The 27,504-nt window shown below is 44.4% G+C and overlaps 1 protein-coding gene across 1 annotated transcript in view; it reads left to right on the forward strand.

Annotated features, from left to right (window-relative positions):
* HSD17B4 (hydroxysteroid 17-beta dehydrogenase 4) overlaps window positions 1-27,504 on the forward strand; it is an 867,876-nt gene that overhangs the window by 711,800 nt on the left and 128,572 nt on the right. The window contains exon 21 of the mRNA XM_078675560.1: window positions 25,587-25,676. Coding sequence (XP_078531686.1) covers window positions 25,587-25,676 — 90 coding nt within the window. The remainder of the gene's footprint in view (window positions 1-25,586; window positions 25,677-27,504) is intronic.

Raw genomic sequence — 27,504 nt, forward strand, 5'->3', positions numbered from 1 at the left:
AGAGGAGGGAATCTGCCCTGTCTGCAATAATAGTAAAGAAGACATTGCCCATGTTTTGTTTTTTTGCCCTGCTTATAGCGCAATCCGGAGAGCTTGGCTGGTACCATTATGTAGAAATTTGGGACTAAACCATTGTGCTCAAGCCGTCAGAATTTTAAAATATGATACATCCCCCCTCATCGTGTTTTCGGTCTCCCGCTTTTTGTACAGTATGTGGCGTAGAAGGTCCACTCTGATAAATTGTGTCAAATTTTAATGTTGGCCATTCTTTGCTGATAACTGATTGTTTAATAACGTTTTAGCTGATGGTTCTTAATTATTTATGTATTTTATTGTATGTACATATTTTATCTGTGCTTTTATGGTCGTTGACGAAATAAAGTTATCAAGCATATATGAAATTACATAACTATGTAATGCCCCAGCAAACCATAGGTCAAACTTTTCTTAGTTAACAGGCATATCAAAAGCAGTATGCTGGCTGGGTTGTTTCCAAACTACGGGTTGTAAGCTGAAGATTGCACTTGAGGGTGCGACTTTCTTTCTGGACTCTGTTCCCAGGATGGGGGTGGTGAAATTATCTTGGCAATAGCCATGTTTTCAATTTTCTTTGAAAGTGTATATGCTCCTGATGCTTGCAGGTAGTGAGTTCCAGAGTTTGGTGGCTTGTGTTGAGAAAGCAGTGCCTCCTACGGGTTTCGTATGCTACGGTGGTATGATAAGTGGTGCAAGCCTGGAGTGCAGTGTTGTGTTTTGTTTGTATTGTTAGAATTTAACTTGTAGGTGAAGCAGTCCTTTTCCTTGGGAGGTGCTGTGGACAATGCATAGTGCCTTAAACAATGCCACTCTAGCAATAGGATGCCAGTGGAGTATTTGCAGGAATGCGGTCATGTGCTGGCTTGGGTGAAAGTGGAGAAGAACCCTTGCAGCAGCATTTTGAGTGAGTTGTATCTGATAGCCACAGATTCCTTACCTTAGAATTATCCTCGGGTGTCAGACAGGATCCAGATGTTTTTCATGAGCAGTACCCCTGCATGCCGGTAGGTGGCGTAGTCTAGCTTCGCGTGTCATTACCGGCATCATCTACGCTGGATGTGACATGCATTGTGGATATATAGGCACCACCCCAGTTCGCTGAAGTAATTTCTTTTCTTTGTGCTCCAGTCAGTGCAGATCTAGAGACCACTGCACTCAATAATGGGCCCTTTACTTGGTTCTTTCTTTCTTAATGTGCACTCCTTTTAAGCCACAACAGTCTTGTTCTCTTAGGCTCCTCACCATCAAGATGACCTTTCTGGTGACAATTCTATCTGCCCGAAGGATCAGTGAGCTACAGGCACTGTCTACCTTCATCTTGTGTTGCCCGACAAACTGGTCCTTTGGACTCAAGCATCCTTCTTGCTGAAGGTATTCAACCTGTTCCACTTAGTCCATCTATTTGCCTACCTTTTTTATGCTACTCCTCATTCTTCTAAGGAAGGGAGAGACTCGACAGGCTGTACCCAAAAAGCATTGTTGTTCTAACTTGACACACAAAATCGTTTCGGTGGGCGATCAATTCTTCGTGGGATTTGAAAGTGGAGGTTGTGCAGAAACGGGCCATCTCCCGATGGATCGTGCTCTGCATTCAAATCTGTTACACATTGGCCAAGAAGCAACTTCCAGAAGGTTTACGTGCTCATTCCAACAGATCAAAGGCTGCAAACACTGCATTACCACTTAGAGTACTGGTCCTGAACATCTGCCAGGCAGCAACGTAGCCATCTCTGCGCACGTTTAACAAGCACTACTTCCTGGAGAGCCAGGTCCATAGGGACGGGTTCTTTGCCTGCTCAATCCTGCAGGACTTTTGGTGTGTAATTGTTTTGCAGGCCCACGTCTGGGGAGGTATCACTTGGTAACTATTGTAAGGTAAAGAATATGTGGTTAGATTTCTCTATCAAATGAACAAGTTACTTACCTTTGGTATCACCTTATCTGGTAGAGACTCTTTCTAGCTGAAGATTCCTTACCTACCCGCCAATTATATCCCCTTTCTGCAAATGGATTTCTAGAGACAGGGCAGTTCCCCTTTCTCGTCTAGTTTTACTCACTGGTGGTCAGCGTTCTTTGTGACTTCATGCTTTTGGCATGGAAAGTCATGAAAAGACCCTGACATCATTGCGCTTATATAGGCACAGCGCACATTAATTACAGTGCCGGCAATGCCACACGTAGTCATACAACGCCTCCTACCGGCACATAGGGGTACTGCTCTCGAAAAATTTTAGGATCTAGTCTGGCCCCTGGGGATAATTCTAAAGTAAGGAATCTGCGGCTTGATATTCTCAATCAGAACAGGCGTTACCTAAGATAAGTAACTTGTTCATTTTGCCTGTGATGAATGTGGGTGCACTAAGTTATAGACTGTTTGCATAGTCAAGATTGTCGATTACAAGGGGATGGATTGCAGTTTATGTTGGTATGCAACTTACAGATTTTATTGTGTAGAATGCACTTTTTGTGACCTTGTTAACAAGTGGTATCAAGAATAGGTCCGAATCCATGGTTAACCCTAGGGCTTTAACTTCTCTTGATGTTGGTATAGAGGACTCAAATTCCTAAGGCCATATGGCTAGTATTTTTGCCATTGTCCGCCGGCCATAATCTCTGTTTTTGTGGTATTCTCTGCTTCCCTTTCTTATGTTTTATTGCTTATTTTGACCCTTGCCCAGCAGGGTCAAATTCCCTGAAAGGGTATTTGTGTGCTTACCCAAGGATGCCAGACTAATCTTCTTTATTTAAGTCACCCATTGTACTTAAAATCCTTAAAGGCTTTGTACATGTGTTTCCACCATCATTATGTGGGACCCTAATTTGGTTCTCACCTTCCTTATCTGTGCTCCTTTCAAGCTTCTGCATAATTACTCCCTCTGGCTGCTCACAATAAAAACTGCCTTTTAGGTGGAAGGTACATCTTCCAGGAGAGTGAGGGAGTTGCAGGCTTTATCGTCCATACCTCCCTTTCTAACGATATTTCCTGACAAATTGGTGCTTCACACTATTCCTGCCGAAAGTAGCACCACATTTCCATGTACGACAATCTGTCTCCTTACCTGCTTTCTACGCTGCTCTGCATCCCTCTAAAGAAGAGGAGCAACTCCACTATCTCGACCCAAAAAGAGCTTTAATGTTCTACTTTGACCGCACAAAAGAGTTCTGAGTGGACGACCAACCATTTGTGGGGTATGTTTGAGCCAAGAAGGAAGAGGAGTTGGCCTAATGGCTAGGGCGGTCATCTTCGAATCTGGGGAACTGGGTTTGAGTCTCGGCAATGACGCTGAACATCCTGTGATTCTGGGCAAATCACTTAATCTCCCCGTGCCTAACAAAAATGAATGTGTCCTCATATAATGCAGCTGGTCCCATGTAAAGCACTCTGTTACCCGATTCAGGTCAAGATCACCCTATATAAAACTCTGTCCAAAAAAACCGAAAGGTCACCGATGTATAAGCGGACCATCTTCAGATGGCTAGTCCTCTGCATCAAGATTTGGTACTCTCTGGAAAAAAACAGCCTCCTGAAGGCTTAAGAGCTCATTCCAACTGCATTAGCACTTGGAGTCCCAGTCCTGAAATTCTGTCAGGCAGGAACGTGGGCATACATGCACACGTTTACTAAGCATTACAGCATTGACAGTCGGGTCCGCAGGGACACCCATTTTGCCTGTTAGGTCCTGCAGGACTTTCTAGTCTGAAACATGTCCGCAGTCCCTCCTCCGAGGATGGTATTGCTTGGGTATCTGTTCAAAGGTAAGGAATCTGTGGCTGAATGTCTCTATCCGATGGACAAGTTACTTACCTTCTGTAATGCCTTGTATGGTAGAGGGAATATCTAGTCACAGATTCCTCACCAACCCACCCATCCTCCCTTCACTGCAGAATAGTTTCTAGGGTCAAGGCTGTTCCCTTTGGGGCCCTATTTTTAAAACACACCACTGTCAGTACTCTTCGTGGCTCCGCGTTTCTGGTGTGGAAAGTAGTGTAATGTCACTGATTTCAGCGTGCCGCAGTGGCATCTATATAGGTGGTGCAGACGTCACTTGCATATAGGTACTGGCTATATTAGATAAGACGAGACCGAAGTTAAGTAACTTGTCAATTGTGGTCACTCCAACTTTTATGGGGGACTTGTCTGTTACTGTGGCTTGTCCTGAGGATTCAAGTATGACATCTAGTGCGTCCTGCACTGTAAGTTGGTCCAGAAATGATTTGTTGGAGGTCGACTCGACTCCTGGATCTCGGACGCAGCCGAGACCCGAACAGTGACCAAGACTGCACACTACAGTAAATGCCACAATTGCTGCTTCAATCTTCCGTTCGGTTGTGTAATGTGGAGACTTGTAGTGAATAGCTCTTATATCTCAGTTCGCCCAGTACAGTTTAATTAACACGTAGTTTTCATAGTATTGTAGCTGAATTAAGTTTACATCACAGCAATAAGCAGGCAAAGTCACACGCTGTGTGCCAAATCATGGGGGAAACCAGGGGGTTCTTTTGTGTCTGCTTTTCAGTACCAGCATTCCTTCGGCTCAGCATGCAGGTGACTAGTAGTGCAGGTTTAAAGAGATGCACAATAAAGTATCTGGCTGTACAGTTAGTATTACAGGAAGCTGGGGACTTGGATCGTAGACTGACAGGATATGAAGGAAAGCAAAGGGCAGTTTGGGTGGGGGGTGCAGTGAGAGAGCCCAGGATCACTGAGGGACAATGATGGACTAAATCAAGGGTGGCCAAGTCGTGACGGTGACTCTCCTGAGGCTCGCCCAGTGTTGCGATGGGCGGGTCTGCGCCCCGAGACGGCTGACTGTAGTGACTGAGGAATTATTATATTTTTTATCGGGAAGCTGAGATCATCTACGCTGGGGTCTCACACATCATATTTGGCGCACTTGGGTCTCACAGTGCCCTTCCATTTGCAGCAGTTTTAAGATCTTAGAGTTTCTGGTTGCTCAAATGGGTGTAATTTCTGATATTTATTTGTTTCCCTCCTCTGCATTGCTTAATTTTGCGCGCCAGAAAGTGTCATTCATAGTCATTGAATGTCACTCATAATTTCACTGACATTATCAAAATGTCATATACAATTGAGAACAGGGTATTTTACAGATGAGGGAAATACTGGGCGCACAGCTCACTGGTAATTCGCAGTAGCTATGGTGAAACTAAAAGGTGCAAATGGGTAAGAGGCAAGACCCTAAACCTCTAAAAGCTGTGTCAAGTAACACAACGTAAACAATCAAAACAGGACCCACTGCACACTATAATGAGAGTTAAAGCATTTCAGATGTCTCAATGGACATTAAAGTTCGGTTTTCAGCAGTCAAAAAATGGGGACACCAGTGTTTCGGCTCCTCTTTTAATCTTCATACAATGCCAGCCGACGCGTGTTTCGTCGCAGGGAAACACCTTTTCCCGCGACTCCTCAGGGCTGTTGGTGGTCTATGTTCAGTTTTCTTGTCTGGTGACTGTACCCGGAACTACCACTGAATACACTGATACTGTCGGCGTCGCATCCCGCACTACGGGGTGTCACCCCTAAGAAATCTACATGTGTCTGCACCCAACACACGTGGACTAGTAATCTAGCTGGAATAAGCGATTGGACCATTACCTTAACAAGTGCTACCATTAAGCAAAGCAACTTCGGTTATTCGTTGGAGACCTTTTATTCCTAGACCAAGGAACTGAATTTGTACTAAGACGAACCCGGTCTCGAGCAGGGCCGGGACGGAATTATCACCGGCACTGCGACCTATGGTCCCACATAGACCACCAACAGCCCTGAGGAGTCGCGGGAAAAGGTGTTTCCCTGCGACGAAACACGTGTCGGCTGGCATTGTATGAAGATTAAAAGAGGAGCCGAAACACTGGTGTCCCCATTTTTTGACTGCTGAAAACCGAACTTTAATGTCCATTGAGACATCTGAAATGCTTTAACTCTCATTATAGTGTGCAGTGGGTCCTGTTTTGATTATCAAAATGTCACACATAAGCAATCTGAAACCTTGCAAGCTATGCAGCATTCTAAAATTGTGGTTGCTTCACAGCCTCACAGTGCTGCCGGACTGCACTGTGAAGCACCACCATTGCAACGGTCGGGTCAGCCTGCCACCACGGGCCAGTAGTGTCATGTATACTCCACAGACTTTGAAAGTCAAAAACGCTGGATCGGCGGTGCTAGCAGCAGGCGCGCTGACTAACTTAAGCTAGTGTCTTCGTGGCAGGGCCGACCCACCAATGTTTGAATTACACAGAGAGTGTCTGTTGGCTGCTGGCTGTCACAGCATTAGCCATTGGCCATTTTGCATATACACTCACTCGTCATGTGAAATGATCACATCACAGAGAATCTGAATGCCGGCCCGGGCGGTTCAGTTAACTAATCTTGTTACACTGTAGCCTCAGCCAGTCTGCCTAAGCGAGTCCAGGGCGAGCTGAGCCAGCCGCCCTGAATCCTGCCACAAGCAGCGTGGATTGCCCGCTGCAGCCAGCTTCCTGACAGTGGTGCTAATAGCGCTCCAGCATGACAGCTGAGGAGGCGCTATAAATGTGTGACTTTGCATTTCAGTGCGGTGATGCGGACCACAACACTGAAATGCGTCAGTCTAACGCCTGATGCGTGGTACTTGGCAGGGCAGTATATCCTGGCAGTTACTTAAGATGCACTGGCTGCCAGGGGCTAATAGTCTTGTTTAAGAGAGATTACATGCTACATCGTTAAGTACAAGGTCCTAAGTATCTTTAAGGGAAAATCAGATATTACCATCCATCACAGATACTCGTGTCTATTCCTCGGATGAAGTAGGAGCATCTGGGTGGGCACTCTCATTTACCTGGCCCCTTCTAACTTGGAACAAGCATCCTCCCAATCTTCCCTTAATGGCGAATACTTGCTCTCCGCAGGCAACTCAAAACCCATTGGTTCACCTCATAATGCAGGGCACTGCCTGGTAAGCAAACAACCAATCATCAGGCTACATACCTGCTACATAAGGAGCATGCATGTTTTGGGCTCGTACGGTATTCAGATTATATTTGACAGGAATTCAGTTAAATTGTCGAAATTCAACCTCCTTTGCATTCCAGGAAAAACAGAGCACAGCGACCGGACTGGGGACATACATTTGCTGAAGAATGTTTATAATGGATTCTTCTTCCCCATCAAAAGGAGCGCACGCAAGCATCAGATTACATCCTGAAATATAAGATAAAGCTGTGAATACATCGGCTGGTGTCACAGCGACTTCAGGAGAGACGCCGTAAAGGTATCACCATGGAAGTGACATTGCAACTCTGCAAAGAAACATTTTGCACCGTTAGCTTCCACACACAGGAAATTGATCTTGAGCAAGGCATCAGACATTTTAATGTATTATTGTGGAGCCTTTCTTCAGATGCAGAATCTACTTCCAGTATTGATTAGAGAAAATAGTTACTATGTAAATGCTTATTCTGATGGATACCCTGTTCTTCCTGGAGTTTACACTTCATCTTCCCCCCCCCCCCAACTTCTGAGGATGGGGATGTACTTGTTATAGACTTATTTCTTGCCTATATTATGCCATGCTTCCCGTAGTTCTGGAAACTAAGACTACGGACAATGCATTTGTGTAGCTGTGATGTCCCTTACCGTATGGCACAGCACAGCACAGCACAGCACAGCACATCTCATCTCCCTGATTCACTCCGGGCATCTGAAAGGAGTTCCAATGCTGTCTGACAGCTGGGAATGTCTCTTCAGGTGAGGGATCTGAATTAAAATCGGAGTAACCATTAACAAAAGTGTTTCAAAAGGTTATTAGCTATTTCATTTTGGACTTGGGTCAAATACTCTTAACTTCCTAAGGAGCGTTATCATTTGAGGCTAAGTTGTACATTGACAGAATTGCTCGCCTTGGAACAGAGAGAAGCCCCTAACCAGTTAATGTGGACAAATATCCTGTCAATGGTTTTTTATTTTTACTGCCATAAGGAGCTGGAAACGCTGTCTTGCTAAGGCCTGCACGGAGGATTCCATAGAATCTTCTTTGTAGAATTGGTTTGTGTTAGGTAGTCAGGCTCATCTCGCGCCACATTTATGATGGGCTTCTCTGGAACATCAAAAAGGCTTTTTCCTATTGTGTAGCTATTTGTGGGCAGCCTTTGCATTGCCTAATTTCCCCTTCTCACTCAAACAAAACTTTTATAAAAGAAGGTGGCCTTGCAATTTGTTACCTGCATTTTGTAGAAGCAATTTTAAGAAAACACTTTGGAAAACTTAAAAGCACATGAGCTCTTCTTTGCTTGAACGTCTAGGCCTTTATGCCGCTTGAGTGCAAAATTTGGAAGTTGGGACAGTAGAAAATTTAAAAGACACTAAAAATAATCTTGTTGGATGTGATGGTATTCCATTATTTGAAATGTTTATGAATCTGTCTTTAGGTACGTGGTTGTGACAATTCGGTGGCAATAAGATGTTATGAATAAAAAAAACATAGTATATGAGACGGCATATAGAGGGGAGGGCTTTGCTAATAGTAAGTGGATTCCTCTCCTATGGAGTTCCCCTTCAACCTCAACATTTTCTACCCACTTTGCCTGGGACAGCTGTCCCTATCAATGTGATCCTTTCAGAGTTTCTGTGGCATGTGCGAAGGTCCCTGATTGAATATTGGGCTGTCTCAGCCTGCACGTGGCAAAAAAAACCAAGGCTTAAGATGGCCTTGTTTATATAAATGCCATAGAATTATCAGATAACTTTAGGCCCCTCATTTTTGTACTTCCAAATTTCACGGCTCCCATGATGCCACCACACACACTGCCTCAGCTAGTTAGTCCCATGATACCTGACCAGAAAGAAGTAGGCTGGAAGTTGAAAGATGCTGCTTCTCCAAAGAGGAGAGCAGGAATAGTAGTACTGCCTCCTGATCCTAAATACCTCCCTCTCATGTTACTGTGTGTTCTATGTCCCTTTATAAACTTGCATTGATATGGGTATGGGTGTTATGTTATGTGAGTTGGCATTTGTGTAACACACACATGCACCCAAGATGGGTGTCCTGGGTCAGTAGAAGATGTAGAAGGAGTAGATGGTAAGAGGCCCAGTTTTAGGCTGCATTCAAAAGGCAGAGTCTGAGACATTATTCGAATTCCAGTCTCAAGTCTAAGGCAGAGAGACAAACAGTTCTAGAACAAATCGGCTTGCAGCCTAATGGTATGACTGCCAAATTTGACCAGATGGGAAGTTGGAATGACTAACAAGTTTGAGCACGCTTGCTAGAGATCGCGGGTCACCCGACCAATAATTTCGCCACTTCTGGCTTCGGGCCCATATACTTTACTTTATCATATACATTGATCAGATGACCACACAATCTACTACCAATAATTGTGAGTTCCCTTTCGATGACTTCTAGTGTACCCAACTTACCATCCACCGTTATGGGTACCTATGACCACGATGGGTCAGGGAGCTAGCTGTAAAAGGAAAGGCAGCAAAATACAAACCCAACTTTTATACTTTATTTTATGAAATGACCACGGACAACTGGAAATTTTGAAAGCTTTATCTTAAATTCAAATAAAAGGCAGTCATACAGCTTTATCAATAGAATACTAGTGCGACAGGGAACCCGCTAAGTGAGAGGTAAACTAAGATAAGGGGAAAGTGAACACGCTATAAATCTGAGTTACTTTAGTCAGTTTTACGAGAGAAAAACCAAGACCATAACAGGAAGTTGCAAACTGCAATACAGAAAATGATTTCTAAAAGGTAGGGTAACATAGGAACACGCTATGAAAATCAAATGCAGTGACTTTATGAAATGCAATGGTTGCAGGAGAAAGCATGGAAAATTATTCACGTGCAAAGGTATGTCTTTATTAAAGCAAAGACAGAAAAATAGAAAGGTGCAGTTTAAGAACTCAGAGCGATATTTACCTAGACTGGGGTGGAAACCAACCCTGGCCACGGGTCAGTTTAAGGACAGGAAAACCCTCAAGGAAGGATAACCCTCAGTGGGACAGCAGGTGCAGAATGGACACCCCAGGACAGGACAGGAAACCCCAGATTCGGATCAGGACAGGACCACCAGGATACGACCAGCACCCGCAGTTCGGAAGCAACGCCTGCGCTCCACCCTCTCTGCAGCTATCAGTCAGGACCCCGATTGGGTCAGCGAATTCCCCAGCAAAGTGCTCCGCCAGCACTTAAGGTTCAGTAAAAACCTTCAGAGTCTATGGTCAGATTTCGGACAGAGAGCTCCGCAGCACCTCTGTATCAAGTCACCTATTGAGTGCGTTGGGTCAGTGACAGGTCAGCTATTCAGACAAGTCGGACAATTTCTCTAGCTAAACCTAGGCTAGATATACTGTTTTGGGACAGGGTACCACCCCCCAAATGTTGCAAAGTGTCAGAATCCTCAATCTGGATTGGTCCTAAGGTAGGATTTGGTTCACACACCAATCAGAACAGACTATTCTAAGGCCTAATTTACATTTTTGGGTGCCGCCTAGCAAGATTGGGGTTCCCACGAGAAGTCGCACAAAATACAATGAAAACTTATACAATTGTGGCGCCTCGGGGTCGGGGTGAACGTCTAGGGGGGTCGGGGTCGGGTCTACCGCCCCCTCAAACAGACTCACAGAGACCGGTGTGCGGGGTAACGCAGGTTTTATTGTTTTAAATGTTCGTTTGCGAGGTGCAGTCTTTCTGTAGTATGGCAGCGCGGTCTCCGCCTCCTCTGTCAGTCTCTGTAGGCGTTTCTCCGCGGCAGCTCTTCGCACGTCCCGGTGGCTTCTGGGACTGGGAGTCCTGGAGCCGTCCTCCACGATGCCAAGTCGTCCGCCGTGCAAGGGAGAAAGAAGAGCAGCGTTTTAGCTGACTGCCGGTGTCGCAATCACGGGGAAGGGAGTGAGGGCTCACACGTGCACAACTCCTAAGGACTACGGTGGTGAGAGGTGAGGGAGGGGTAGTGCGGCAGGATGTGAGTGTGTAACTACTTTCGTGGTTTAAACCACTTTAAGCCCGCCCAACCTGGAAGCCGTGCACGTACCTCTGGGAGCCACACTTCCCTTGTTGAAGTGTGGCTGGGCGAAGCGCCTTCCTGGTGGCCTCCTGGCTTGTCGGTTTCTCCCTTCCGCTGTCGACCCTCCGTGCGTCCTTCCCTCTCCTCGTCTGGGTTCGCCTCCGCGCTTCTCCTCCGTTCTCCCGCTCTTACTTCGGCCTCGGGTCTCAGATGTTCTTTGGTTTCCCGGCTCCGCTCTGCTCCGATGCCTCCCTCGCTCCTTTGCTCTCGTCTCTCCTCCGCCTTCGTGCTCCTCTCGCCTTCGTCCTCGCCTCTCCAACCGTCCGCCTCTCCGTCTTCACCTCCGGGTGTGTAACACACCTGTGTGGTGTCTTGGGCGGCTTTTACCTGCTCAAAGGGGGCGTATGTGGTGACGTCTTCACTGTCCAGCTCCGCCCAATTAAAGAAGCAGGACTCTCCAGCCTCCTCGTGATCCAGACCGTCCGAGTCTTCCGCGCTCCTCCAGGCGTCGGTATGCTGCACAAAAAGAGGGGAGACAGGTGACTCAGGCCACCCCGGACCCACCCCGTCACAACAATGTATTACAATATAGTACAATCTAGATGCTCTGGCTGGGTGAAGGTGCACGTTCCCATGCAGGCTCTGCCAACAACCTTCTTTGGCTTGGTTTCAATGCCATTTCACCGCATCTGCTCATGCGCGGAACTGCCCTCCAAGATGGACTCCCCAGCCCCATTCACCCCTCAGTGCCGGGGATACATGAAAAGTAAGCGAAAACAAATTAAAACATAGAAATGAATGAATGTATTACATGTCATGATTTCACATTTCAGGTTTCATCATTATAAAAATATACTATGCATTAATGGTAAGTGCAACGAACAATGTCACAAGAGCAGCAGCACAAGGCTTCACCACGTTATCAAAGCATAGTCATCTTATTGCTTATTACGCATGCGCACCCTTTCCCTCCAAAACTATCTCTACACGAAGTCACGTGAGTGTGACTGACGCATGCGCAGAAGAGGAAAGTCAAGCAGCGGCCATTTTTAGAATTACAAAAGTTATTCGTATTAATAAAACACATAAGCAAGCTTCTCTATCATACATATATATCGGAAATAAAAGATATTAGTAAAACGTACAATTCGTTACGAGGTTACAACGGTTTCGAGGTTCATGAATCGAGCAAGTCGCGATGCGAAATCTTGCTCTATCAATCCCCTCTTTGATGATATTTACTATCATCACAAAAAATGGAACCAGATGCCAACTTTCTTTCACACCTTGTACATTTCTATCTCTTCCAACAGGCGATTCAATTTTTCTTTCTCATTTAAAGTAGGGTGAGAATTTTTCACCTTTTTATAAATCTTATTATTCATTTCTTCTAATTCAAGCTCATCCGCACTTCGTTTCACTCCTCTTGCATTCACTTGGTATTTGCAACAGACGAATATGAGAAATAGGATAAGACCTATCACTCCAATTGGCATCAGTACCTTTAACAATAAGCTTTTACCTAAACTAGCAAACCAATGACCTACATTGGAGAGACCATCAACCAGTCTCTTCCAGGCACTGTCAACCTCGAGTGGTTTGAGTTCCTTTTCCAAATTAGTAATGTTTTTCACATATCTTTTGAGCTGTACGCTTTTGTCCGGAATGTAAGTGCAACAATGTTGCGCCTTCAACATCCGCCCTCTTTTGCTAATAAGGTGTCCAGAGCAAGTCTGTTCTGAAAAAACCATTGATCTTATCGCAACCATTTCAGTATTGACCAGCAGGAATCCATGAGCTGTGTCAGTAGACAACACATCCACTATTGTGGACAATTTGCAAATTCTGTGAGTGTTCAGAACCACTCCCACTCCAGGTATCAATGCACTAAAAATACTACCCATTATTTCACCTACGCTTTCTCTTTTGCTACGCACTAAGCCATTAGTGTTTTCACTGCTTCCAGCAATTTCATTCACATGGTATATTCTCGGGAAAACAATGCCAAAATAGTAGCTTCCATACCAGTGATCCGGCAATTTGAAATAAGCCTTGTCTCCACATATATAATAAATTCCAGGAAACACAGGCTCTGACCCATTTTTGAATCCCCAACCTCCAATTACCTTGTAATTATGTTCACATTGACTGGAACCAATGAAAATTTTATTATAATAACTAGTCTTCTCGCGATGAAGACAGAGTTTCCCTTTCTTCTCGAAATCCAGCAACAAAGCAGGCCCTGCCCCGCCATTTGAGGTGCTTTCCATGTTCTCGGCCCATTTAGGTGTTTTCTGCCCTTTGTCATTTGCCTTTCTTTGGAAACTCTCCCTTCTTTTCTCTGCCATGTTTAAAAATATATTTTCTTGTTCATGTAATGTACAGGTCAAGTTGTCTCTGTGTGCTTCAGCTATGTCTATATTGCCTATAGTCAGAAAGTAGTCTCCCATATATCGTATTACGTCACTTTTGGTATGTACAGGATTCAGATTTCCACGAATGGGAAGTTCAGAAAAGATCACGTCATTATTAGAATAATAGTACTGTAACGGTCCTCTTTTGTAAAATAAGCTTGCTAAAATACTACAGGAGATTCCATAGGTCAGAGGTAGATGATGATATGTCACGCCTTCAGCCACAGAAGTAGGTAGCTTCATGCAGACATAGCAATCTTCTATTTCCATAGTTTCTACGTAATGCACTAACAAATTTGCGAAAACATTTAAATGTGTCTTGTTTCTAACTCCGTGGTAATGTAGTCCTTCCTCATCTGATGCTTCTAAGTCTCGTTTTGTCTGTCTGAGTGCTTTCTCACGTCTTTCTACACTTCGTGTCGTCAGTTCTTCAGTGTCGGTAATCTGAGTAGGGTCAATATTAGTATTTTTGCTAACCATAAAGGGAATGAAAACTGTTAATCCTATCCAAATTAATATTACTATAACTATACTACATATACACACTTTGCAGCATGTTTTGCAACAACTGCGGCTAGGTCTACCACTCACGTTTGAATCAGACATTTTGGCTCAGAAGGGAATTTTAACCCCTCTTTGCAGCTTTGCCCAGGTAATTTTATTGCTGACCAATTTCACGGAGGTTCTTCCTCTTCTTCTGCAGAGTAATCAGTAATCCGTTCTCCGTCGCTTTCGTCAGTAATATCAAGATCCTCAAAGTTTTCCAAGATTAAGTAGGTCCACTCTGGATCCTTGTATTTTTCGTTTTGTCTTTTTATTCTTTCACTCCTTCTCTTGGAGTTATCTTCAGGTATTTCTGCAATTCGGGGACTTTTTCTTATGTCTGCAAGTTTCTCTTGGACTGTTTTTATTCTTAATCTTAGTCTCTTAATATACCTTGGCTCAATGTGCTTCTTTTTCTTGAGTCTTTTAGCTGGCACTGTTATTTGGCTTTCTTCTAATGTCCTTTTATTTTCACTTGTTTGTGGCACTTCAATTTCTGTCTTCTCCCTTTCTGTCTGACTAGTCCCAGGTCTTGTATCTATTTCTTCTGCCTGGTTACTAAGCTGGCCTGGTTCAGGTATATTTTGCGTTTCGCTTTCAAATGTCTCTGTTTCTATGTCCTGAACATGTTCTCCTAGTTCTGTCTGATCCTGCTCGAGCACTTCAATCCCTTGATTTTCTTCTGCTCGAACTATTACACTATGTCTAGTCTGTCCCTTTTCGATATCAGGAGTCCGTGGAGGAGTATCGATCACTTGTTCGGTCCCTGTCTGACCTTCTTCTCCGTCCTCAGATTTGATGTGAATCTCAATGATCTGAGGGTCTTCGCCTGTGCCTTGCTCGACCTCTCTATTCCACTCTCTGTCTTCCCTTATTCGCTCTCTTGTTCTCAGTGGATCTCCAGTAAGATCGATTATGGGTATCCAATCTTCTGGCCAAATCCTCTGCAGCTCGTCATCAGCTACTTTCGGACCAACGTCTGTGGGATCCTCTGCAGTACTGGTGCTTGGCCATACGTCATCGACTACCTCTGGACCAACGCCTAAAGGACCCTCAACGGGACTGGTGCTCGGCCGTCTGATATCAGCTACTTCAGGACCAACGTCTGTATACCCCTCAGCTGGACAACCTTCAGCTCCAGGCTCCTCGTCTGGTATCACCTTCTGGGTATGGCTGGCATGGATCCACTTGGGAACGCCTGCACACTTCACTGCTGTCGTCGTTACCAGGATTACTTGGCGCTTTTTTCCCCACCTTGGCTCAAGGCAACTTGAACGAGTATGCTTCTTTATCTTAACCCAGTCACCAGGAACCAATTTGTGAACTGGAGTTGTCGGGTTGGAGACGGCGTCTGCCCCAATCTGGCGAGAGATAGAACGCACTTGGTCACCCAGTTGCTTGCAGTATTCAAGTACCAAATCATCAGAAATGCTTAACAGTTTGTATCCTGGTACCCATGCTTGTCTCATCACTCTTCCCATCAATATCTCATGGGGGCTCAGGCCTGTTCTTCGATCTGGAATGCTTCTGAGTCCCATCAGAACAAGAGGCAGGGCATTTATCCAGTTCAAGCCAGTAGAATCACATATTTTTGCCAATCTATTTTTTATAGTACCGTTTATCTGTTCTACCACTCCAGAAGCCTCTGGATGATATGCACAGTGCAGCTTTTGTGTGATCCCGAATGCTTTACAAAGCTGGGCCAAAATTTCATTCTGAAAATGTCCGCCTCTATCTGAGTCAATAAAGACTGGAACCCCGAATCTAGGTATCAACTCTTTTAGTAGGAGCTTAGCTACTGTTATGGCGTCATTCTGTGTGGCAGGGTAAGCTTCCACCCATTTTGAAAATAAGCAGACAATGACAAGGACATATCTTTTTCCCTCACATCGTGGCATGGTAATGAAATCAATTTGTATTCTCACAAAGGGACCCCCTGATCTCCCAATTTTCATCAGTTCAACTTCTGTTTTCTTGCCAGCGTTGAACTGCTGACATGTCAAGCACCTCTGGCAAAGGGACTCTGCTACCTTCCTGAACTTCTTGTTGTACCAAGTCTGTTGAAATACCAGAACCATGGCGTCCCTCCCAATGTGTGATCCCTCATGTATCAATCGAGCCATTGGGGCAAGCAACGGTGTCTTGGTAACACAGGCATACCATTTGGGCCCACCATGACACCATCCTCACGTCTCGGTTTACAACCTTGTTCTTTCCATTTCTCTTTCTCTTCCCAGGGCGTCACATGCTGCCATTCTCTCACTTCATCCCAAGTAGGCACTTCTTCAAACATTCTAAGTTGGCAGCTGTTTCCAACCCCACCCCGATTGGGATTTATTCTCAGTCGATCCATAGCACATTGTTTTGCCACCCGATCAGCGAAATCATTTCCCAAAGATACAGGGTCAAGGCCCTTCTTATGAGCAACGCATTTGACCACTGCCAATTCCTTTGGTAATTGGATTGCCTCTAAAAGGTCTTGGACAACTTTTCCATTCCGAATGGGGGTACCTGAAGAAGTCAGGAATTCTCTTTGTAGCCATAATTGGCCAAAGTCATGCACAACCCCGTAACAGTACTGACTATCAGTATACACTGTTACTTTTTTGTCTTTTCCCAATTTGCAAGCTCTTATCAGGGCGATCAATTCAGCTACTTGTGCAGACTTTACTCCAAATAGATAAGATGCTTCTTCAATTTTGCCTAACGTGACCACAGCGTAGGCAGCACTTATGCCTCCTAGTTCATGTCTTAGGCATGAACCATCCACGAACCATTCCACGTCATGTACAGGCAAAGGAGTTTCTTTGATGTCTGGGCGAGGTTTGGTACTGAACTCTGTCAGGTCAATGCAGTCATGCTCATTATCTCCCTTATTTTCCATCACCATTGAGTCAGGGAGTAGAGTGGCAGGGTTTAAAATGTTACATCGGGTAATAACTATATTTGCAGCCCCCATGAGAATCCTCTCATATTTAGTCAGCCGACTAGGGGTGAGATACTGAGTTTTTGTACGAGTCAATAGTATCACAACTGCATGTGGAACATATAAAGTTACAGGATGTCCCATAATGATAGATTCACTTTGTTCTAAACTGGTGCAAGTTGCAGCTACTGCTTTCAGACATCCAGGTAATCCAGCAGCCACTGGATCCAAAGTGGCAGAAAAATATGCCACAGGCCTTCTGGTCAACCCATGCTCCTGAGTCAGGACTGACAATGCACAATTGTCACGAGTGTCACAGAATAAGCCAAACTCCTTTGAGTAGTCAGGCATTCCCAGAGCAGGAGCTGTACATAGGCAATTTCGCAATTGTGTGAAAGCTGTTAAGCTCTCGTCATTCCATTCAACTGGGTCCTTTGCTCCTTTCTTTGTCATTTGTATCAAAGGCTTTGCAAGGACTGCGAATCCCACAATCCATTGCCTGCAATAACCTACAACTCCGAGGAACATTCTGATTTCTTTCTGAGTACGGGGTAACTGCATATTTTGAATTATTCTGACTCTCTCTGAGGTGACTTTTCTGATACCTTTTTCTATCTGGTGTCCCAGATATTTCACTGATTTCGAACAGAACTGTAATTTTTCAGGGGCCACTTTATGTCCCTTTTCACTTAGGTGATTCAGTAGGGCAATGGTGTCAACCACGCAATCCCTATGGCTTTTAGACGCCACCAATAGGTCGTCGATGTACTGTACCAGAACAGATTTTCCCGGTAAGACTAAAGTTTCGAGGCATTTTTTCAAGATCTGATTAAAGGTAGAGGGGCTTTCTGTGTACCCCTGGGGGACCCTGTTCCAGACATACACGTTACTGTTGAAAGCAAATGAGAAAAGAAATTTGCTATCTGGATGCAATGGGATCGAAAAGAAAGCATGACATAGGTCTATCACAGTGAACCATTCAGCATCCCAGGGAATCTGATACAGGATGACTGCTGGGTTTGGGACAATGGGACAGCAAGGAACCACAATTTTGTTTACCTTTCTCAGGTCCTGCACTACTCGGTACTTGCCACTAGGCTTCTTAATGCCCATAATGGGTGAATTACACGGGCTACTCATTACTTCCTGTATGATGTTTGCTTCTAGCAATTTCTGTATTTCAATAGCAACACCTGCTCTCACTTCGGCACTCATTTTGTAAGGCTTAGTGTTAGGGTAAACTGCATTTTCTTTCATTGTTATCTGTATTGGATCTATATTTTTCATTAATCCCACATCCTTTCCAGTAAAGTCCCACACTTCTGACTTCACTGTCTGCTGGAGTTCTTCAGGTAAGTCCTGTATAGTCATTCGTTTTATTTCTGAGTCAGGTCTAATTAGCATTAGCTTGTAGATACCGTCTTCATCTGGGGTTTGAATTTCGACGCCCTTTGGTGTGCAAAAGATGGTACAATTCATTTTGCACAGCAAATCACGTCCCAGTAAATTTACCGGACTGGTATCACAGACAACAAATCTGTGCATTTGTTTAAAGTTTCCAATTGAGATCTCCATGGGTTCGGTAACAGGTGTACTAATTAATTGATTAGATACTCCTACTACTTGGATTGCTTCTCCCGAGAGGGGTAGGTTTGGAACGTCCACTGTTCTCACAGTAGAACGGGTAGTGCCAGTGTCCAATAGAAAGGTGACATCATTTCCATCAACCTTTCCTTCAATGTATGGCCCTGACTGGTCTACCGGCAAAGAGGCGCCAAGTACGCACTCCTCGTCCTCCCCTCTCAGGCCCCGTCAGTATTGGTCATCACAGAAAAAGGTGTCGTTCAACAAATACTGCGAAGTTGCTGTATTTCTATCCTCATTGCCTCCCCAGACTTCTACATCATCACCCTGTGGTGACTTCCCTTTAAATATAGGCTTTGGCGCTCGTGGCACTTGAATCATTTTTACCTGCTGCTGGGTCTTTCTTTGCTTTTCATTCTGCGTCTGTGGAATTAAATCAGGTGTTTGGGCATTATCATTTTGTAAATACGGACACTCGTCTCGCCAATGTCCAATTTCTCCGCACTGATGGCAGGGAAATTTCTTTTTGGCTTCCTCCCTACTCATTTTAGGTCGGGGCTTTCCTCCATTCCCTCCCCCAGGACCTTGGTTCTGAGTAACTTTATTTAATTTACTCAGTTGCTTTTCTTGCTGTTCTGCGAGCTTCACTTGAGCCCACATCACCTTCTCCTTCAGGGCCTTTTTCTTTTCTGCCATTTCGTCCTCACAGTACTTTGCGTACCGTAGGACCTCATCTATCTTTTTGGTATGCCAACAGATTTTATTATCCTTTATCCACTGACAAATTTCGGGTCTTAAACCGTTTACAAACCTGTAAATGAAGTGGGTCATGTCCTTCATCTCGATGTTATCTATACCACTGTATGTCTTAAATACCTGCAACAGCCTTTCATAAAAGGAATGCACAGTCTCGTCCCTTTCCTGCGTGGTTCTATCTATCTTGGCCCAATCAGTTTCCTTTGCAGGTACTTTTATTTTCAAATGTTGAATTACTTGTTCATACTTCCTCATCACTTCCTTCGATGGTTCCCCTGTTTTGTCATCTCTCGGGTATTCCTCACTAGGCCAGGCAATGGCTATTTTACACTCAGTCCACAGATCTACAGGGACCACTATGTCGAAGAACCCATCCAGGTCTTTCCATAGGCATTTCTGCACTATTACGAATCTCTCTACCTGCCGGTACCAGTCGACTGGTTTTTCTCGTAATTTTGGGAAGTCATTTGTGAAGGACACAATATCCTGACGGGACCATGGGACATGTACATATTTTCCCCCTGGTACTTCACGTATAGGGCATAACTGTTCTGGCTTTTCAGCTTCTCTTAGAGCGAATTCGGAAGTTACCTGCCTAGACCTGGCCTCATCTTTTTTCCTAGCCCATCTGGCTTTCCATTTTTCCACGTCTCCCCATTTCTGCAATACTGTCAATAGTTCCTTGACCTGTGCCTTTTTCCCTGACACATTCAGGTTTTCGAAATCTTTGTCTGAAAATTCTGCTCGGTAGGGTTTCTGCAAGGGTTTCGATTTTGAAATGTCTATTCCCATACTAGCAGGAGTATCGGTCAATTTTTCATGAAGTACTCGGACATTGCGGGTAAGACTTTTGCACATAAACAACAGCTCTTCTTCAGAGTAGGTATTTAATCTGTCTAATCCCACGTTTCCTGCCATTAATTCTTCTATTTCTACTCTCAGTTTGTAGAGGTCTAAAGGTTTCGTTTGCAAAGTTTGTTTCTCTAATTCTTGACTCCATCTTTCTATTTCCTCAGGTGTGACCAAAGTGACACTTCTTGTACCCGAAGTCGATTCCATTTGAATCTCCCTCGCATTGAAAGGATTATGTCTTTTCTGCATTCTTTTCCCTGTATTTCTAATGGGCAGATCCAGCAGTGAGACTTCAGACTCACACTCACTCGTCTGTTCATCTACAATTAAGGGTTCTGGTCTGGGTTGTGCTATTACGGGAGTAATAACTGGAGGTTTTGGACTTTCATGCCGATCCCCGTACAATGAAACTACGGGTCCGATTGTTACTGGGATTGTCAATGCTGCAGGACTGGTATTTAACTGGGTCATTTTCTGAATGATCTCAGCTCTCTGTTTTGCTAGAACCTCCCGCTCCTTTTCTTCCAGTAATCTCTCTATGGATTTGTCATGTAACACCTGCGGGGTTAGTGTGGGAGCATAACTTGGGGCAGTGGGATGAGTCTCACTAGGTCCTTCACCATAATTTGGTCTTGGGAATAAACTTCCTGTACCTAGGGATCTTCTTTCTTCCTCATACTGTGACTGTAATAACGGCATTCCTGAACTTGAGGGTCTCATCTCGCCTCCGTAGGGAGTTCGAGAACAAAAATCTCCTTCACGGGAATATCCTGTCTCCCCACTAGCTGACATCCTGGGGTAAATGTTTCTGGTATCGGTATAGGGAGGAATGTGGTAACCCCCTCCTACACTTGCGGACCTAACTTCTTCCTGAGGAGGAAGTCTTCGGGAAATATCTCCTGCACTGGAAGGTCGATGTCCCTCATTATAAGGAGGCGGACTTCTTGTACATAGGTCATCTAATAATTCATCATCCGACTCTCCGATGGGTACCCAATGTTTAGATTTTTCCAACCGTTTCTGTCCCCCAGAAGGATCATCTGCTGGCATCATGGGAAACAATCCCTCCACTATCATATTCTGCCTCCACTGTTTCATCTTTTTAGCTCGTGCTTCCTGCTTCAACTTTGGATAAAATTTAGTTAACCCTTTGTCCATCCGTGGCTTATCCCTTTCGAAAGCCTCGATTTCCCATTCCTCTAGCGCTTCATACTGCGTTAATCTAGGTCTGGGATGTAAATCATTCATTCGGGTTCTCAAATTAAATAGAATTCTGCTGTTAAATGTTCCATCTAACGGAAAAGCCAATACTCCGTCATCTTTCGTGTATTTCACCCAATTCTCCAACCATACACATGTGTTGTACCCTTTATCGAACATCATGAAAGATGCGGGAGTGTTGGGTTGCGGTATGACAACACCTTCTCTAGTTTTAATCGGCTTGTCCTTTTTGAAATAATTCTTCACCTTATTTACAAGAGATACTTTTCTCTTAGTTCCGTACATAATGTCGTTTTTAACTCCTTTCCACTGATCGTTCTCAAATCCCATATAACGTGGATCAGGTCTGGTATGCGGTCTATACGAATGCCACATACGATTTTACGAGTGATTTTGTTTACAAAATCACTTCCAATCCGAGTGCGTCTTTTATTTTCGTGCGACAAATGAAATGCACGAGTTCAAATAATCTCGACCAATGGGTGCGCGGCCCTTTCGCGAGACAGTTCCCACGCTCCGGCGCTCACCCCTCCTTTACAATTCCAGCTCTGCTACCAGCCCGCTGCGTCTACCAATCCCCGCGCGGCACAGAGTGACGTCAGAGCAGCTTCGCGACTGACTCCCTCCTTCACAAGGTAACGGAAACTTTCTTTCTTTCTAAAGTGCTTAGTGCTTGGTTATTTTACAACGAATACACATTCGCCACCGTGCTCAAGTGTCTAGACAGGAAAGAATTAGTTTCGCTGCAAGTAAACTACTTCCATTTACTTTTCACTCACTACGAGTAGATCTCTTCTGCCTACCCTTCACACTAGCATTGGAGAACCTGTTACTCCCCTAGACTCATCCACCTTTCCGGGACATATCCGAGCCTAAAGTTTCCCTAGCGAACCCCTTTGCTTTCACTCGAGCTCCGATGAACCTGCTACTCTTCCGGTGCGACCCTCACTAGGTTATGCCACAGTAGGAATTTTGCCAATGAACCTCGTCACTAACATTTATTCAATCATACATTCAGAAAAAAAAACCCTAGTTAGTGCTTCCAGTTCTGCCTAACCTGCACCAACTTTCCTTAGAGCAGGTGACCTCAAAGCGAATGGATTCTATTCACCACTCGCTATTCAATTCCCCGGGGATTCCTAACAACATAAAAGACGTTTTACGTACGAATGGATTAATACATATAACAGTATGATAAGAAGAATAACAATTTTAAAACATTTCATACTTTTTCAAAGTAAACGATTTTCAAGTGAGTGATCAATTTCCCTTGAAGCGCCTACTCTTATAGCAGCATCCGACTTGGCTAGACTAACTAGTCCTACCTATCCTTTAACTAGTCCCTAACCATCACTCTGCTACCAGAAAATTACTGCTAGAGATCGCGGGTCACCCGACCAATAATTTCGCCACTTCTGGCTTCGGGCCCATATACTTTACTTTATCATATACATTGATCAGATGACCACACAATCTACTACCAATAATTGTGAGTTCCCTTTCGATGACTTCTAGTGTACCCAACTTACCATCCACCGTTATGGGTACCTATGACCACGATGGGTCAGGGAGCTAGCTGTAAAAGGAAAGGCAGCAAAATACAAACCCAACTTTTATACTTTATTTTATGAAATGACCACGGACAACTGGAAATTTTGAAAGCTTTATCTTAAATTCAAATAAAAGGCAGTCATACAGCTTTATCAATAGAATACTAGTGCGACAGGGAACCCGCTAAGTGAGAGGAAAACTAAGATAAGGGGAAAGTGAACACGCTATAAATCTGAGTTACTTTAGTCAGTTTTACGAGAGAAAAACCAAGACCATAACAGGAAGTTGCAAACTGCAATACAGAAAATGATTTCTAAAAGGTAGGGTAACATAGGAACACGCTATGAAAATCAAATGCAATGACTTTATGAAATGCAATGGTTGCAGGAGAAAGCATGGAAAATTATTCACGTGCAAAGGTATGTCTTTATTAAAGCAAAGACAGAAAAATAGAAAGGTGCAGTTTAAGAACTCAGAGCGATATTTACCTAGACTGGGGTGGAAACCAACCCTGGCCACGGGTCAGTTTAAGGACAGGAAAACCCTCAAGGAAGGATAACCCTCAGTGGGACAGCAGGTGCAGAATGGACACCCCAGGACAGGACAGGAAACCCCAGATTCGGATCAGGACAGGACCACCAGGATACGACCAGCACCCGCAGTTCGGAAGCAACGCCTGCGCTCCACCCTCTCTGCAGCTATCAGTCAGGACCCCGATTGGGTCAGCGAATTCCCCAGCAAAGTGCTCCGCCAGCAATTAAGGTTCAGTAAAAACCTTCAGAGTCTATGGTCAGATTTCGGACAGAGAGCTCCGCAGCACCTCTGTATCAAGTCACCTATTGAGTGCATTGGGTCAGTGACAGGTCAGCTATTCAGACAATTCGGACAATTTCTCTAGCTAAACCTAGGCTAGATATACTGTTTTGGGAAAGGGTACCACCCCCCCAATGTTGCAAAGTGTCTGAATCCTCAATTTGGATTGGTCCTAAGGTAGGATTTGGTTCACACACCAATCAGAACAGACTATTCTAAGGCCTAATTTACATTTTTGGGTGCCGCCTAGCAAGATTGGGGTTCCCACGAGAAGTCGCACAGAATACAATGAAAACTTATACAATGTATTACAATATAGTACATTCTAGATGCTCTGGCTGGGTGAAGGTGCACGTTCCCATGCAGGCTCTGCCAACAACCTTCTTTGGCTTGGTTTCAATGCCATTTCACCGCATCTGCTCATGCGCGGAACTGCCCTCCAAGATGGACTCCCCAGCCCCATTCACCCCTCAGTGCCGGGGATACATGAAAAGTAAGCGAAAACAAATTAAAACATAGAAATGAATGAATGTATTACATGTCATGATTTCACATTTCAGGTTTCATCATTATAAAAATATACTATGCATTAATGGTAAGTGCAACGAACAATGTCACAAGAGCAGCAGCACAAGGCTTCACCACGTTATCAAAGCATAGTCATCTTATTGCTTATTACGCATGCGCACCCTTTCCCTCCAAAACTATCTCTACACGAAGTCACGTGAGTGTGACTGACGCATGCGCAGAAGAGGAAAGTCAAGCAGCGGCCATTTTTAGAATTACAAAAGTTATTCGTATTAATAAAACACATAAGCAAGCTTCTCTATCATACATATATATCGGAAATAAAAGATATTAGTAAAACGTACAATTCGTTACGAGGTTACAACGGTTTCGAGGTTCATGAATCGAGCAAGTCGCGATGCGAAATCTTGCTCTATCACGCTCACGTGCTAAAGTTGCAGTGGGTATGTTAATTTAGAAATTTGATTTTGAAAATAGAAGCCCGAATCCATTAAAGTCCCTTTGACAAAGCAAACGAAGTTAAAAAGGATATATATGATGCTTTTACAGGGATCCAGAGCAGTGAGTGCAATCCAGGTGACGTGACTGCATTTTCTCAGTCAGAATAGGAGCTGAGAGGTGGTGTTAATGTAGACTAGATTTAGTGAATTTCCAAAGTAAAGTCCAGAAGACAAGAACACATTTACTTGGAGCTAGAAGTCCTTTGCTTAGACTTCAAATAAAAGGTCCCACTTAATAATTAAACCTGAATAAAGACAGAACAGTACTCGGAAAATTAGCAATCACTTGATCAAAAAAGATTGAAAGGGTGGAAATGCAAATCTATGACACTGGAATTAAAATAAGAGTAATGCCTTTAATTCTTGCATCCTTGTGCCATTGAAAAAGTAGCTGTTGGGTGGTATTGAATGTACCTACTTGATCCATGATGGAATAATGCTTTCGTTCCTTATCCTGGGCCTGAAACCTTCTTGATAAGAGTCCAGAATAAGTCAGTGTAAGTCTGAAGCTGTTGTATTCTAGTCCTTTTCCAAATATCAGCCGTGAAGGGTAAGAGTGAAAGAAGCTGAACATTCACTGAATCTTGTGGATCTTCATAAGTTGTTTGACTGCAGTCCTGAGCTTGTGGTACCAACCACTCGGTCAAGAACCAATTCAACAAACCAGTCAATTCACCATTCGGCGTTTTGACACATGCACAGTTTCTTGAAAAGTCGTGACTTTTGTTGCATGCTAACAATTGTGGAGGAACCACAACAAAAGCATGCTGTTTTTCAAAAGACGCTCAACTTTGCTTTTTGTAAATCTTTTTGTAGCCCTGTTGTACAATTTCGGTTCTTTCTTTTGCAGGTCAAGGAGACTGGACAGGTCGCCATTGCGGGTGCATATGTGGATCTCAAGTTGGCTGCTCAACTATCCCCCTCTAACGAGCTCTCTGAGGTAGGATAAGCAATAAAGCACTAGATTATGACTTCTTTTGCAGAATCTGTAGAGATCACCATTAACATTTTCCATAAAACCATAGTTGCAGGAGTTAGTAAGCGAATTGAAGTGGCGAATGCATGACACCGTTGACAGTGTGTCTAATACTGGTTATGTTGACTATCTAACTTGTTTTCTGGAGTATTCTGCTGCCAGATTTGGTAGTGAGAGGTGGGTGGTGGAATGGAAAAGATCTGCAAGTGCGTTCAGGGTTCTGTGTCATGCGCTACAACTCTGGCATTCTGGGTGCATATTATAAAAAGAGCCCCATAGGCAGAAAGGGAGTGTGCGTCTGTTGTTTGTGCCACCGGGGCACCTTGGTATTACAGAAGGGGCTGCAGGCCTGTGCAGCCCCTTCGGTAATCAGGATAGTGCTGGTGCAAGGTGTGTACACAGACAATCACATGGGTCCTTCACTAATTAGCATAGGTACATAGCCCCATGCAAATGAGGGAACCTTTTGCCTTTACCCCCGCCATACGGCAGAGGCATGAAGGCGGAGAAGCCGTCAGGAGGCTTTACAGATTGTGCGCCACATACAAGGTAGTGCACAGTATGTGTACTGAGGTGTCAACGTTTGAGGTGGGTGCATGGGTCACAAGGTGCCCCCTTCTCTACAGGCATCCCCTGCAGGCTGGTGCAGTCACTCACTGCACTCTTCTGTGGTGGGATCCCTGCCCACCGTTGAATGTGAGGCCCAGTCTCCGTCTTCGGTGAAAGGCAGACATGTTGCTTTAAACACCCAGTCTGCTGTTCGCAATGTAGTTACCAGTTTGTACCAGCACATTCACAGTAATAGGGCGCAGTGACCTGGCCTGCGACTGGTGCATGCAGTATTGAGTGCTCTGTGTTGCAAACCAAGAAACTGCGCCCTATATATACTTCGGGCACTGAACTTTCTTCCATAATTGATGGTAACCCCAGTGGCAGTGGTGTCCAGTTCAGATGCTCGAGAGCCCAATCTATTCTAGGTTTTCAGAATACCAACATATTATGTAAAAGTGACCCACTTTGCACATCCCTGCTCTAGGGTATGAGCAGTATTGATAACTATTCATTTAGTGAGCACTTTGCAGATTATAGTGTGGGCTTTATCCCAGAAAACCACCATATTTGAGGCCAGTTATGGTTCTCGAAGAGGTCTCTAAATCCGTCATGCATAAGCTGATAATAGGAATGCTGGCTTTGCAGCGTGGTTTACGGTATTTGTTAAGAGTCCTTTTGCAGTGGAAGCGAGTAAGTGGCCATATTCATTGTTACATGACAAACAGGTGTCCTATTGGCTGAGTTCTCCTGTGCTATAAATCCAGTCACCCAACTGAGCCAGCACCGTTCTTTGCAAAGGATTCCCAGCCATGTTGGAGATGCTTACCTCCTTCATTATAGTCAAACCTTTGTTTGTCTTTAAAGATTGCTTTCTACACTTCCCTCCTACCCCACTGGTGAAAATCGATGTTTTGTGACGTTGTTCGTCTGTAGAAAGATTGGTAACGCCTTGAAGCCTGCATTCACACCTGACTTTTTACAGTTGCAAATATGCTATTGCAGGCCGTTGCATTTTTGCTTGTTAGTGAGAGAAAGTCTAATTTGTTCACACTTACCCTGGCCCTCATACAAACCGAACACCAATTTGTATGTAGATGCACTGGTGTGTGATAAGCTGTTGAGCTTTCGCCATACCCTTAAAGTCGCTTACCGCCTGTGTGCCTCGAGAATAAAACATGACATATGCAAATGTATTCATTGGCAGAACATCCAGAAAGGCCATGTAGGCTTACCGTTTTGC

This window comes from Lissotriton helveticus, chromosome 2_1 (genome assembly GCF_964261635.1).
Source record: "Lissotriton helveticus chromosome 2_1, aLisHel1.1, whole genome shotgun sequence".
NCBI classification, from domain to species: Eukaryota; Metazoa; Chordata; class Amphibia; order Caudata; family Salamandridae; genus Lissotriton; species Lissotriton helveticus.